We start from the raw sequence: 13440 nt of genomic DNA on the forward strand, positions 1-13440 counted from the left end.
CTCCCCCAACTCATTGAACCATTAAACGTTAAGATATGGTGATTCTTGTTAACTGTTGGATTTGTTATACCATATATACTGCCCTTTATTATAAGGTGTGTTAGGGTAGTTAATTATATTACACAGAGAGCCCTTTATGTATTCAGATCCCATAAAATGTGATAATAATGTTAATATCATTGATGGGTAAGGCTACTCCTTGAACTTTAAATTATCATTCTAACCTTTAAAAGTTGTCTTCCAACCAACAGGAAAGCTTTAAAACTTTATCCCTGGACTAAATTCAACTTACTGATCACATTCCCTTAATGTCCAAACTTCATCACGTTGGTTGTAGTCAGCCCGTAAGTCCTCACTCATATGGAAACACCCAAGGCTGCCCACAGGACTGGGCAGAAGAAGCTGGTATGACGTACGGAAGCGTGGAGTGAAGGGTTCAAGAGGTCAACGTTTGACTTCCAGTTCTGCTCTCTTTGATAAGTCACTTACCATTTTGTTGATGCTGATTTATTATCAGTACAAAGAGCAAATACCATTTTCTCTATCTACTTCCCAGGGTTATGGTGAGGATCAAACAAAATGCAAGTGGATGAGGAGCTATAAGCAATAAGGTTCTCTGATCCCCTTTCACAAACTCCCTTTCCCACCCAGGCCCAGTTCTCTGTGTGGCCTTCACCTACGCAAAGCCTTCCATGCTGTGCCACTCTGTTCAGGTCTATGCTCCAGCCCCATATCTCCCACCTACATTTACCTGCTTTACGTTTTATCTCTCAGACCTGGATTCTTACTAGAAGACAGCTATGACAGCAGAAAGAGTAATTTGTAAATAACAATTACAAAGTACTGACTTTGTAACTCTATGTTTTGGCACACGACAGATAGTAAGTTACTAAGTACTTGCCACGTGCCAAAACATAGTCATCATTGATGACCTTTCAGCTTTTCCTGTGATAACTTCTGATTATATCGTATTCCTCCTATTTTCCCCCAACTTGTCACACAAAGAACTTTATATGCATTATTTTCACTCAGTCTTTACAACAAGTCCATGCAGTGGAGTCTATTATTATTCTTGTTTTACAGATGAGGAAACTGAGACTTGGAAAGTGGAGTACTTTGCCCATGGACATGCGGCTAAGTTTTGGTAGAGATAGGCTTTGAAACTCACAGAAACTCCTCCCATGATCACTGTGCTCTGCTGCTTCTCCTGGAGGCAGAACTAATATAATGAACAAACGGTCACTGAGAGACTACCTTGTTCATTTAACATGCTTACTCAACCATACAGCCTGAAGTTGGAAGATCATCTACGTTGACCATCCACCCAATCCTTATCCTCATTTATCACACACCTAAGTCACATTCTGCCTTTTGCTTCAATGCCATCACTGAGGGATGTACACTATGTCCCTGGAAGGAATCCCTTCTTCATATTCATACAGCTCTACAGGAAAGTTCTCCATAGCAAGTGAAAATCTTTCTTCTTGAAAAGCCCATTCACTGATCTTAATTTTACCTGAAAGCTTCCTTTAAAAAAATATAATTCAAATGTTATAATAAATCCTCTAATGATCTCTCCACCTTGACAAAGTACTTAGTGGTCACTCCCAAAGGAAAGCATCTGAGCTCTCTGCATTTCCTGCAGACTCTATGCATGCTCTGGCCAGTGGAGCAAAATCTCATTGTTACAGATACTCCAGTTCTTCTAATCCCACCTAAGAGACCATTAAGATTGTGGGGGGTGATCATATCATGGTTTTGACTCATACATGGGTTTACATCTCCTGCATTTTTTTCTCACTCTCTCTTCCATTTATTGTAGCTGAAATTGACCATGTTGGAGTTGGTCCATCTTTCTAAAACAATGACTCTAACCAGGCTGCACATTAGAATCACCTTGGGAGCTTTAAAAATATTGATTTCTGGGTTGCACTCAGAGATTCTGATTTATTTGGTATGGGATGTGGCCTAGGGATAAAGATTTATATTAACTGTATTTTCTCATGAATTTATTATCTCAGCTTTATATCACCTATACATTTAAAGACCAGGTCATCGATGTCCTCACTGAGGCACTGCAGCATCCTGGAGCCTCACTTTAAGTTAATATTGGCCAGGTAGACTTGGGCACGGGCATTCAACCAGTTACAAAGGCACTAAATTATATTATTATTCAGTCCACAGTTTTCTATTTTGTTCACAAAAATAACAAAGGTTTTATTAAGTGTCTTACAGAGAACTAGTCGCGGGCTGTGATGAGAAGCATAGATTCTGGAGCGCAGCTGCCTGGGTTCAAGTCCCAGCTGAGGTGCCTGCACAACTGCGGGCAGGTGACCTAATCTCTCTGCCCCTCTGTGTCCCTGCTTGTAAACAGGTATAACCATATTTACTTACAGGGTTGTCATATGGATTAAATGAGTTTATACATATAAACGGTCCGGCATATAATTAGTTGAAAAGTATTACTTATCGCTGTTGTTATCATTAAGCAGATTATACACTATTTACTGCATTCACTCGATTAAATCAGTACAGTGATAAAATTTGCTGATAGAGATTTGAAGCTGGTTAAATCAGTCATAGCTGAAATAAGAAGTAAGTGTTAGAGATCATTTCCAAGGCATCCATATTTTCTCCTTACCCCAATTACAACATGATTCACAATCCATTATAGGATTTCTAACTACTGTGTCCACAGAGTGACATCAACTGCTTGTTCCCCTTAATTTGCAGATAAGTGGTTGCATACCTAAATTACACAAAATTCAAAAGCTCCAGTTAAGCAAGAGTTAACTAATTTATCATGAATGCAGTATTACCCACTGTGTAATAATAAAAATACCTAAAATGTAGACCAATACCAGAAAAAGAAGTCTCTGTGGATTAATTTCTGAATTTTCTTACTCCTGAATATTCTGAAATTTCTTCAAAATTCAGGCTCCCCTTTCCAGTCCCCCCAAAAAAAACCTTGAGTGAAGAAATGTCATCTTAACTTGCTGGAAAAAAAAAGAAAACAACAACAACCCAGCAGGTTTCTGGGTGGAAAGTCATCCCCTCCATCATCTTCTAAAAATTCAACATTACCCAAGAGTGAATCAGAGAAAAAAAAAATAGAACTAGAATTACCATAGAGCCCAAAGTGATATTCACACAACAATTCTGAAATGTCAGCAAAAAGATGTTCAGCTAAATGCCCCAGTGGTGTTGCAGACTCCTTGGAGGAAACAAGACAGAAGTCTCCTCACTCTGACAGAATAGCCATTCCCTGTGGGAGGCATCTGTTTATTATTCAATTGCCATTTGCCAAGAAAATAGAGCTATTGAAAAATCTCATCTTTTAGGAAATTAAAGGAAATGGAGTCCATCAAACTACTAGTAACTTTAATTTACCCACCAGTGCCTGAAAATTTGAGGACAACTTCAAAGAAAAGACTGTTTTTTGAAGATATTTAGTGATTGAAATTTAGATTATGGATTCAGACTGGTATTTTGCCATAAAAAAAAAAAAAACAGACCATACAGCCAAATAGGATTGACGTAGTAGGAAGACTCTGGCACTGATACAGAGACTAGGATAGAGTGATATTTAAGGTAAGGAGGAATCAGAATCTTTTTCCAAAGAGTATAGTTCAGATAACAGAAAAGGCCAAGTAATGCATAATACAGTAGCACTTATGTCTAGGCAAAAGGAAAAAACAGATTGATGAGGGGAGGAAAAAATAATATCTTTTGAGATCCAAAATAATCAGATTGAAACAGAAGCATACCATTAATAGACATGAAGAAACTGGAAGTAAATTATAATTTGTCCTAGGACAACACACACTGAGAAATGAGCTAGATCGTGGGGTGGGTGCAGTTACCATTTCATTGAAAGAAGATATGGGTTACTAAACAGTTCCTTTTTGGGCTAGTAGAGTTCATCTAGTTCCAAAACTTTGGTTAATTGCTTACACATTCAGCGGATCTATTTGGGCTCAAAATAGGTTTCCTGGTCTGACATGTCACATGACTGACAGAGAGAGAACTGAGGTGGCGTTTTGCATTGGGTACAAAAAGCCGGCTTGAAGAAATTATTCCAGACATTGCCTCCACATTAGCGACTAACCAACCGCAAGACAGCCTGACACAAAATTCTGTTAAAATATATGTGGTTCATTGCTACATATTTTTTCTCTCACTTTGAGAATTAAATTATACACTAATGTCTAGCCACTCCTGTTCGGGAAATTTTCAAAAACCGTGATAGTGGAAGGGAGACATTAAGAAGTGAAAAGAGAGAAGAACGGTAGTAGAGAAGGCTGAGTGAGCAAAGAGAATTTTGCAATACACCCTTAGGTGAGATGAAGCAAGATGAGCCTTTATCCCTTTGCTCTCCTGTGGGAGGTTGCCCAGTTGTGTAAGAGTGACACTCAGAGCCAAGACAGAGTAACTCTAGGCTGGGAACAGGGTGTTTCATAAATAGCTTAGCATCTGTACAACGGGTATTACATTAATATATTATAAAGCTGATACAATAATTCTATAAAAACCTGCCTATAAATTTTTTGATATTGTATGAGGCATTATAGTACCTACACAATAAATATTATCTCTATTCTATTTTACTCGGCTGTAGTGCGTTAAATAATCCAAGGATCCTTCTAAGTTAAGTGAAAGTGACTGCCTCCCCGAATAACCTAGGAAATGGCAGTCAAAAATATGAATCCTAAAATCAAAAGGACAAGGGACATTTGAATAAAGTCCAGATGGAGGGGGGAGGAGGGGCATCAAGGGAGCGACCTCTCATTACACATCTTAACTACAACAAAACAAAATTAATTTATAAACATCTCAAAACTGCTGAGGGAGAAAAATCTGAAAATGTTCTAGTTGGCAAGGGATTATAACAATTGGAAATCAATTGTACAATTCCCATTATTATTTATTTAAAATGTTACTGACAACTATTATTTAATGTGCTGCCTTTATTATTTTATCTCAGTAATTACAAGGAGGCTTTCATATCCTTATGATTTCTGCTCCATCAGTCCTACTTTTTATACCATTTTTAGCTTCTCAAATGGAAACTTTCTTATCATAGGAGTTTCCTGGCATAAATGCTAACAGTAGAAATTGATTGCTTTTAGAGAAGAATGACGTCTCCATTTTAGCTTTGGTAGACCCAGTTTTCTAGGTACTAGAGATTCACCTTCTTATATAGAAAGTAGGTACGGTCCCCATATTGAATACAAGGACACTCAATCAAATTTGTATTTCAGCTAAACAATGAATAATTTTTAGCACAAGTATGTCCCAAATATTTTATGGGACATATTTTTACTAAAAAATTTTCATCACCATGGCAACATATAAACAACAAAGTATATAAATATTCTGAACTAATTACTGAACGTATACAATGGGAAATCTCAATGAACTTGGAGAATGCTGTGATTTTGCAATCATGTTTCCCAACTAAAGCAGGTTTACTCTATCTGCTGTACTTCTAATCATTTTTAAAATCTGCTGAAGGAAACTCAAGATTGCTCTCTCTTTATATAAAAGTGAAAAGATGAAGGTACATCACTGAGATTCAGGAGACTCAAATCCTCATGATTAACTTTCTACATTCTACTTCTTGTGAAAGAGAAACTGCTGCTAAGACTTCAAGCAGATATGCTAAATTATCCTTCACTTCCTCTAGTGAATTTTCCATGATCTGTGTCATATGACAAGTTTCACTACTCAAAGAGAATTCTGACATTCTAAAACTTCTTAAAAGGTTTCATCTACTAAACACATTACATCATCAGGAATTTAAATGGGAAAATCTCAGTGCCCTTCTAACCTTCTAATTCTCAACTCACAAACCCAATTTGTTTCATTAGCTTTGGGGCAGTGAGAAATAAGAGGTACTTATTTGTAAGTCAGACCTAAAACGAATTCTCCCTGACAATCTGATGATGACTTGTGACATGGCATTCCCGAAAGAACAGAAGAAAAAAAAAGTTTTTTAAAATTATGCTTCATCTAGGAACAGGAAAATCTTCTAATTATAGTGGCACATAATATATCCCTGCATTTCAATAAACAACATTTTAGCTTGAATCCTAAATCATGTGAAATCACTTAACCTAGGCAATAATCCAAGGATTAACAAGAAAAAAATCATCTAATTCAAGAGTTTACAAGTATTTCCATATCCACTGTCAAGGTCATATGAAAGAAAAAGTATAATACCATCATTTCAACTTACACCCTAACCCACCTGTATAGATTCATTACCACCATGCAAAAAATAAGCACAAGAATAAATACTTTATTAAATGTCTTAGTAGTTAATTTTGATCGCCTCTATTTCAGAATGCATTATGACCAGCGAAACTTTCAGCAGGGGTTATTTTCTGTTGGAAAGAAAAGGCTAAGGAAATCATTCTTACAACATTTGCATGTACATTTCATCAATCGTCACTCTGGAGAAAAACACCATTTGTAATATTTCTGTCATTTTAGCATTTGAGAGTGTTTACTTTTCAAGATGAGGCAGTTGTATGAAATAAGACTTCTTAAAATATTCTTAATGTATCTTCATACTATTTAATTTTATACCTTAACTAACCCTCCTGATAGCACATATGTATAATAAAGTATGGATAGCTTATATCAAGTATAAAATATATAAAAGTCTGGCACTCTTGCCCACTGTGCTCTAGGACATATTAAGAAACAAGCAGACAAGCCTAATGATGAATTATACAATACGGTCAGCAGTCATAGAGTGGTTTTCTACAAATGCATTGCAAAAAGATGAACAAATACTTTACATTTCACAACACGCTATTTTGCTATTTTGATGCCACATGTCAGGTAAGGTCCAAAGTGGGAAATGTTAGCAACTTTAAATCTGTAGGTTCTGCATCAGAAAGGAACTTTGGAGAAATGACAACACATTCAGAAAGCAGACTGGGCTGGAGGTAGGAGTCTCTTTTTGAGGGTCTAATTAGGTCCCCCCTCTCTGCTTTTTAAAAATTTATCTCATAGAGACACCTTAGCAAAAGCTATCAGCTTTGACAGAACACCGAAATCCTGGCAGTGAACCATAAATTGACCATTACCATAAAAAGAGCTGCTAAATGAGAAACCATGTGCTCAGTATAAAACTAATTTCATGCTTTCAAAAGCACACAGTGGCTTCTAGCAAGATAGTGGCCCTGGGACTTGCTGAGACAGATTGGTGAACACAAATGGTTTGCTCCTGATGCGTCTGCTTAACCAAGCTTTACATGTACTGGCATTAAACGGGGTTCTCGAATCTTCTGTCAAATAAACACACACTTATCTATAACTTCAGAGCCGAAAGCTATAAAACAGCTGCCTCAAATAAATTTAGCAGGAAAACATACACACATACACACACAAACATATATATATACATACCCCACATGCCATGCTTGCTTCCAATCAAATAAAAATAGATTTCTCTGCAGACCTAACATACTAAACAGGCACTTAATAAGCATCCTGCTATTTGAATACATCATAACTCTCACAGTTCTTCCTTCTTTAGAAACAGCTTCTCATCATGTGGGAATTAGAATTTAGAAGAGCCTAAGCAACAGAACTCCATCTATGTGGAAGCTAACTTTGAGCTTGCTCTTATCAGGTTGCCTTTCAAATACTCTGTGCTGATAATGCCACATCAGACCTGTGTGGGCATGAGGAGCGAGTCACTTAACTTCCCAGATGAGTCTCAGTACTTTATCTACATTTAAATGATAAAATCTGCTACATTTAAAACGTCACATCTAATTAAAACATGCTTTATGAAGAAATGCTGCTGATTTTCTCCTCCTCTCATTTAGTATACTGTCTCTGGAAACCAATTACTGTAGGTTGTCCAGTGCACGACAGGTCACAACTTCTAATTATTAATAATGTCAAGCTTAACAAGGTGTCAACTCCAGTATGCAATCTATTTCACTTACTTTCTTAGTTATCTCGTAAACATCACTTGTTTCCTGCTATATATTTTTCACGTCAAAGATTTTACAAAGTACATTTAGTTCACAGCCTTCCCCCCCCCCATATACCTGAAGCACATATAATACCGCTAATTGCCTACTTCCAGTAATGACAGCAAATCGCATAATACCACTGACTTGTTCTGAATGTTTAAAACGCAAAGGAAGTCACCTACTGGTAAGACGTCCTCGGCAAACAGCTAGCACAGAATGAAAAGGAAGCTATCACACCCATTTAAGGAGTTACTCACCCCCCCACCAAATTAAAAAATCATATATTTTACTCTTCAGTGTTGCCCCCTCAGCGAGACATGATGAACACAATTGATAGCGGCTCCGGATTCCACGCAGCGTTCGGAAGAATCTGTTACTGACACCCCAGATCCCGGTGCCCAAGTTTTAGAATAAAAATGCTCACCTCTACTAGGAAGTCCACTCCACATCCTGGCGGGGTTTTCACCAGCTTCGAGAGCAACCAAGTTGGATAAACAGAACTTCTAGGATGTGACCGGTGTGATGCACGGGGCTCCAGCCCTGATTATCTGTGTGACAGTACCACGCTGTATCAGTGCAGCTCCAAACCTTCCCAGATGCCGGCTTATTGCACTGCTCATTGAAAATCCTTTACACGCTGGCAACATTTTAGGGAAGGACAAGCATGCTCTGAGTCATTTGTAGAGAAAGCAGAGCAATTTCAATTCTCTATCTCCACGCCTGCTGAAACCAGAGGCACTGTCAACCTACAAGTCTGAGGTGAATTTATGCCGAGAAACAGGCAACCTAAGCCTTCATTATCAATGCATGAAATCAGCCACTGTGATCAAATTCAAGCAAGCCACAAAAAGGATATGATTATGAAAGGCTCCACAGATTTAGCACCAAACCTTGTGGAATGAAGAATCGTCTACTGAAATTGTGTAAATGTTAAAAATAGCTCTGGCTTTCCAACAATGAGCAGAATACAGAGAAGAAATCAGTAGCCTGTATTATAAGGACTTAACATAAAGCTGCAAACACCGAAATAGCTATAGGTCCCTGAGACTTTTCTGTAGACACTAGAGACTATTACAATTGTAACCAAAAAAAAAAAAAAAATAGAAGAAGAAGAAATTCCTTATCTTTGACACAGATGTCCGTTAAAGAGCAAGTTAAATATCCATTAACCCCTGAGTGCCTGCCTCTAAATTAAATAATAACAATAGTAAAAATGTACAGGCCCATGCTAGCATCAGGGCAAAATACTACTAATTTTACTCTAAGATGATTCTTAAACAATAAAAATTTAAATGTATTCTGTGTAACAAGAAAATTGACATAAAAATTAGAGAATATTTTTAAACCCACAGTCTTTCACTGCTTATTATTTTTAAAAAAATCTATAGCTCATTAAATCCACATATCCCTACCCCAGCCACCCCCAAACTTATACCTTTACCTACTACCATCTTCCTCTTTCATTACTAGAATATACAATACAAGAGCCAGTTGACATAGTCTGAAGAAGGCACAAGGTAGCTCAACCCCAGAGGGTAGCAGCAATGATTTGAGATCACAAAATAAAGAGCTTTGCCACGTACATGCACAATGCAAAGCAAATGGGACATAAAACATTTATCAAAAATCACAAAAATAACTGGAAGGAATTGCTAGTAGGCAGCACTGACAAGGCACACATTTAAAGTTCTATTCAGACGTTTAAAAATGGGTGTTAGGTTCTCACTGAGACTCGTACCGGCAGAGCAAATCAGGATCCAATAAATGCAATTTCTGAGTTGAAGATCTTCTATAAATGACTGTATTCGGGTCTGGTAATGCTAGTAGTTCTTGGGTGTAGATAGATTGAGTAGTATCTACAACCTAAAACATCTGTGTGAAAACATGCATGCCACAACATACATTTAGCACAGCCTCTTAGAGCAAAATGAAACATGGCACTCGTGGATACTTTCATTATGTCCCGATGCATGGAACTGACTCCTTATAGGACGCTAGTTAGACGCTCTTCCTTGGAGACAATTATAGATGCACATTGGTGGAGATGCACATAAGCATGTGCGTGTGTGTGTGCAAATACAGATCCCCACATCACAGAAGAGTGCACTAAGCCTTTCTGGCTACTTTTATTGCCTGAATTACATTCATTGTGTGCTTCATGAAGCCCCTAGGATAACATCTGAACGTACTATGAGAAATGGCATTGGACATCACTGATTCAGAAATTGCTCTGTGTCCTCTCTCTCTCTCTGTACTTCATCTTAGAAAACAGTCCATGAGTGATTGTGTGCCTACATATGCAGCTCCCTAGTAATAAGATAAAAGTTTAAAACGAAACCATAATATTTGATTACAGGTCTTCAATCCCTTATCTAAAACCCCTAGTGCCAAATGCATTTCAGAACTCAAATGCTTTCAGATTTCAGGAAGATAATACTCGGCACATACTGTGAATTATATAACGCCTCCAGTGGCGTCTAGGGCAACAGTCTATAATCAGACATACTAACAATTCTGCAGCAAAGTGTGTGCATGTTCGTACTAGGTGGGATGAATAAGGACTATCATTAACCTTACATCAGTTCAGGTCAGGTTTTGCCATCAATATAAATTATAAAACCTTCCAATTTACAGAGCTTCTTGGATGTCAGGAATTGCAGGTAAGAGACTGTGGATCTGCAGTCATTTATAGAAGATCTTCAACTCAGAAATTGCACTTATTGGATCCTGATTTGCTCTGTAGAAATGCTTACCTAAACTGTTACAAGGTCATGGATTGGAAAATGGTAGCTTGCCAAGTGTCCTGCTGCTTGGGCAACAGACTTGGAGATTAACACTGCTTTAACAGGATAGACCAAAAAAAGAAAAGTATGAGAGATGGTGCTCCTGAGACTAGGACCTAGAGCAGAGCAGAGATGTGGCTATAATGCAAGATGACAAAACCAGGGCATGGGGACAGAAGGCAAGAAGAAGCCATTCTGAGTGGTTGTGTCAAGAAATAACAAAATATAATGATGATAGTATCAACCACTCATTGATTACCTACTTTATACCCATTAATGGGAAAGACATTTGACATAAATATTCCTCTTAGCAACCTACTTCATAACTTTCAAAAGCGAATTTTAAGAGGAAGATGTGTTTCCAGAACGAAGCATAAAACTTTGGGTTATCTTACCCTCTTCTCATAGTACCGCAAAGCAAAAGGTCTATGATGCCAAAAATCACATGTAAGACTGTCAGAAACAAGAAAAACGTAAAGCTTTACCTTCTGAAGTAAAGGTCTACATTTTACTTTTATATGCAATATACTATTTGGTGTTAGGAGCTCATAAAAAAATCACTCACAGAAGAAACATAGTAATACTCTTCACCGTTGATATTCAAACTGCTCAAACATGAAAACCCCTTTCAATGTATATTATTAAGACACATGAATATTTTGTTGTATTTACTTGAGGTTTTCCTGTATTTCCCAAATAAACACTTTTTTATAGTAAGTACACTGAAGAACATTAACACAGCAAAGCACTGGCCCTGGACTTAAGACTTTGGACCTACAGAATAGGGACCATCTTCTAAGAGATCTTCTCAAAGAATGGAAAGTTGCAGTTACACAGGATGGATAAGAGCTCTAACATTCAGCATAATGACTCGAGTTAACACCACTGTACTGGATACCACTGACCCTCGAACAACGCCAGGGTGAGGAGCACGGACCCTCCACACAATCAAAAATCTGAATATACAGCTGGCCTCCTTCCCTGCAGTTCCTCCCTATCCCAGGTTCCTCATACCCATGGTTCCTTAGTATCTGTGGATTCAACCAACCCACTCAAAGTCATGTAGTCCTGTAGCATTTACTATTGAAAATAATCCACATGTAAGTGGACCCGCACAATTCAAACCTATGTTGTTCAAGGGTCAGATGTACTGGAAATTTGCTAAGAAAGATTTCAGCTGTTCTCACCACACACAAAAGAAGTGTTTACATGAGGAGATGAGTATATTAATTAGCTTGACTGTACTAATCATTTCACTATGTAAATGTATATCCAAATGTCAAAGTGTATGCCTTTAATATATACAGTTTTTATTAAAAAAAATTTTTTTTTAAATGACAGGTGCCCTCCCAAAGAAGAGCATTTCTTGAGTGGCTTTTGGGACCCAGACTTGCAGTGGGGAGGAGTCCTAGGGACATGTGTGAGAACAGTGGTCTTCCTATTCACTGTACAGAGTGTAATGGGATATGTGGCTCAAATCTTTGTTTCTAGAATTATGATCACAAAGTCACGTTCCATGTGAAGAAGGAAACTGCATTTATTCATTTTTGACAGTACAACATAACTTGCTGAATTTTTTTTAGCAACCAAAATAGTGCTCTGGTGGTTTGATGAAATTCTTGCAACTTCTAAAAGTAACTGATTATCTAGAGTGAGGAACTCCCCAGGAATGAATTCAACTTCCCCTTACACATTTCACATCATGTCCACATAAGAAAAGATAAACTTCCACAATCTGTAGGCCCCACTCTCTGATGGGCAAGGCGGGCTCACCAGAAGTAGGCTCTTGAAACGAAGCGGGCCAATGTGATGCAAACACCGTCACACTCAGCCCACCAAAAGACACAATCACCAGCCGACCCAGTTCCTCCAGACTCCTCACGCACGCAATCAGAAGAAAAGCAGTCTCCCAGGTGGCCGAAGAACCAGCTCCAGAAAAGCCGTTCAGTGCTGAGGCTGAACACCAGCCCTGTGGTTAGCTGTACCATTCTCCAAGGATGCCTAACTTGGAATAATGACCAACAGCCTCCTTGGCTGTGATGCTGTTGAGTATGAAAGCAGAACATCTGGGTGAGGAAAGGTGGTCAGTCAGGGTGACAACAAATTCAACCCACAGTGAGAATCTGAACTCAAAAATTTTAAGTTTCTATTGAGCCAGCTACTGAAAACCTTTCTCCCTGGATAAGCTGAAAATGGGTAACACTTCTATTCCAAGACATCAATATTTTAAGTGTGCCTTTGATGATTCAAATCACTGAGCAATCCAAATTTAACATGATTGTCTTTAAATTTTAAAATAAAAAATGTTTAAATCTTAAATTTTCAAAAATACCTTTACAGACTTGATATAAAACATCTGTCTGTTAATAAATATGACAGATGTAAAAGTTCATAGTCCAAAGCATTCTTAAAGCAAAAGACTATCTGTCCTTCACTAAAATAGGGCCAACCACTTCTTTTATTTCTATTTTTGAAAAAGTTCCATTCAAACTCCTTTATATATCAATTCCTTAGAGCTCTGTGCTTATATAATCGACACCCTTCTGTAACATTTTTAAACCACATGTACAGAATATGGAGCTCTCCTATAAGGAAGTTTTCAGGTGACCTTATGTCTAGAATTGTGACATCATTGATAATATCTGGGATTTATCTCAAAG

At 37.8% G+C, this 13440-nt stretch overlaps 1 protein-coding gene across 4 annotated transcripts in view; it reads right to left on the reverse strand.

Annotated features, from left to right (window-relative positions):
• ZNF385B (zinc finger protein 385B) overlaps positions 1 to 13440 on the reverse strand; it is a 367671-nt gene that overhangs the window by 254256 nt on the left and 99975 nt on the right. For 2 of the 4 annotated variants that reach the window (XM_072961242.1, XM_072961240.1), the window contains exon 2: positions 8422 to 8545. The exons of the other annotated variants lie outside the window; for them this stretch is intronic. In XM_072961242.1, the coding sequence (XP_072817343.1) occupies positions 8422 to 8446 (25 nt within the window). In that variant the 5' untranslated portion in view covers positions 8447 to 8545. The remainder of the gene's footprint in view (positions 1 to 8421; positions 8546 to 13440) is intronic. 4 annotated transcript variants of the gene reach the window in all.

Source organism: Vicugna pacos, chromosome 5 (genome assembly GCF_048564905.1).
Source record: "Vicugna pacos chromosome 5, VicPac4, whole genome shotgun sequence".
Lineage (NCBI taxonomy): Eukaryota > Metazoa > Chordata > Mammalia > Artiodactyla > Camelidae > Vicugna > Vicugna pacos.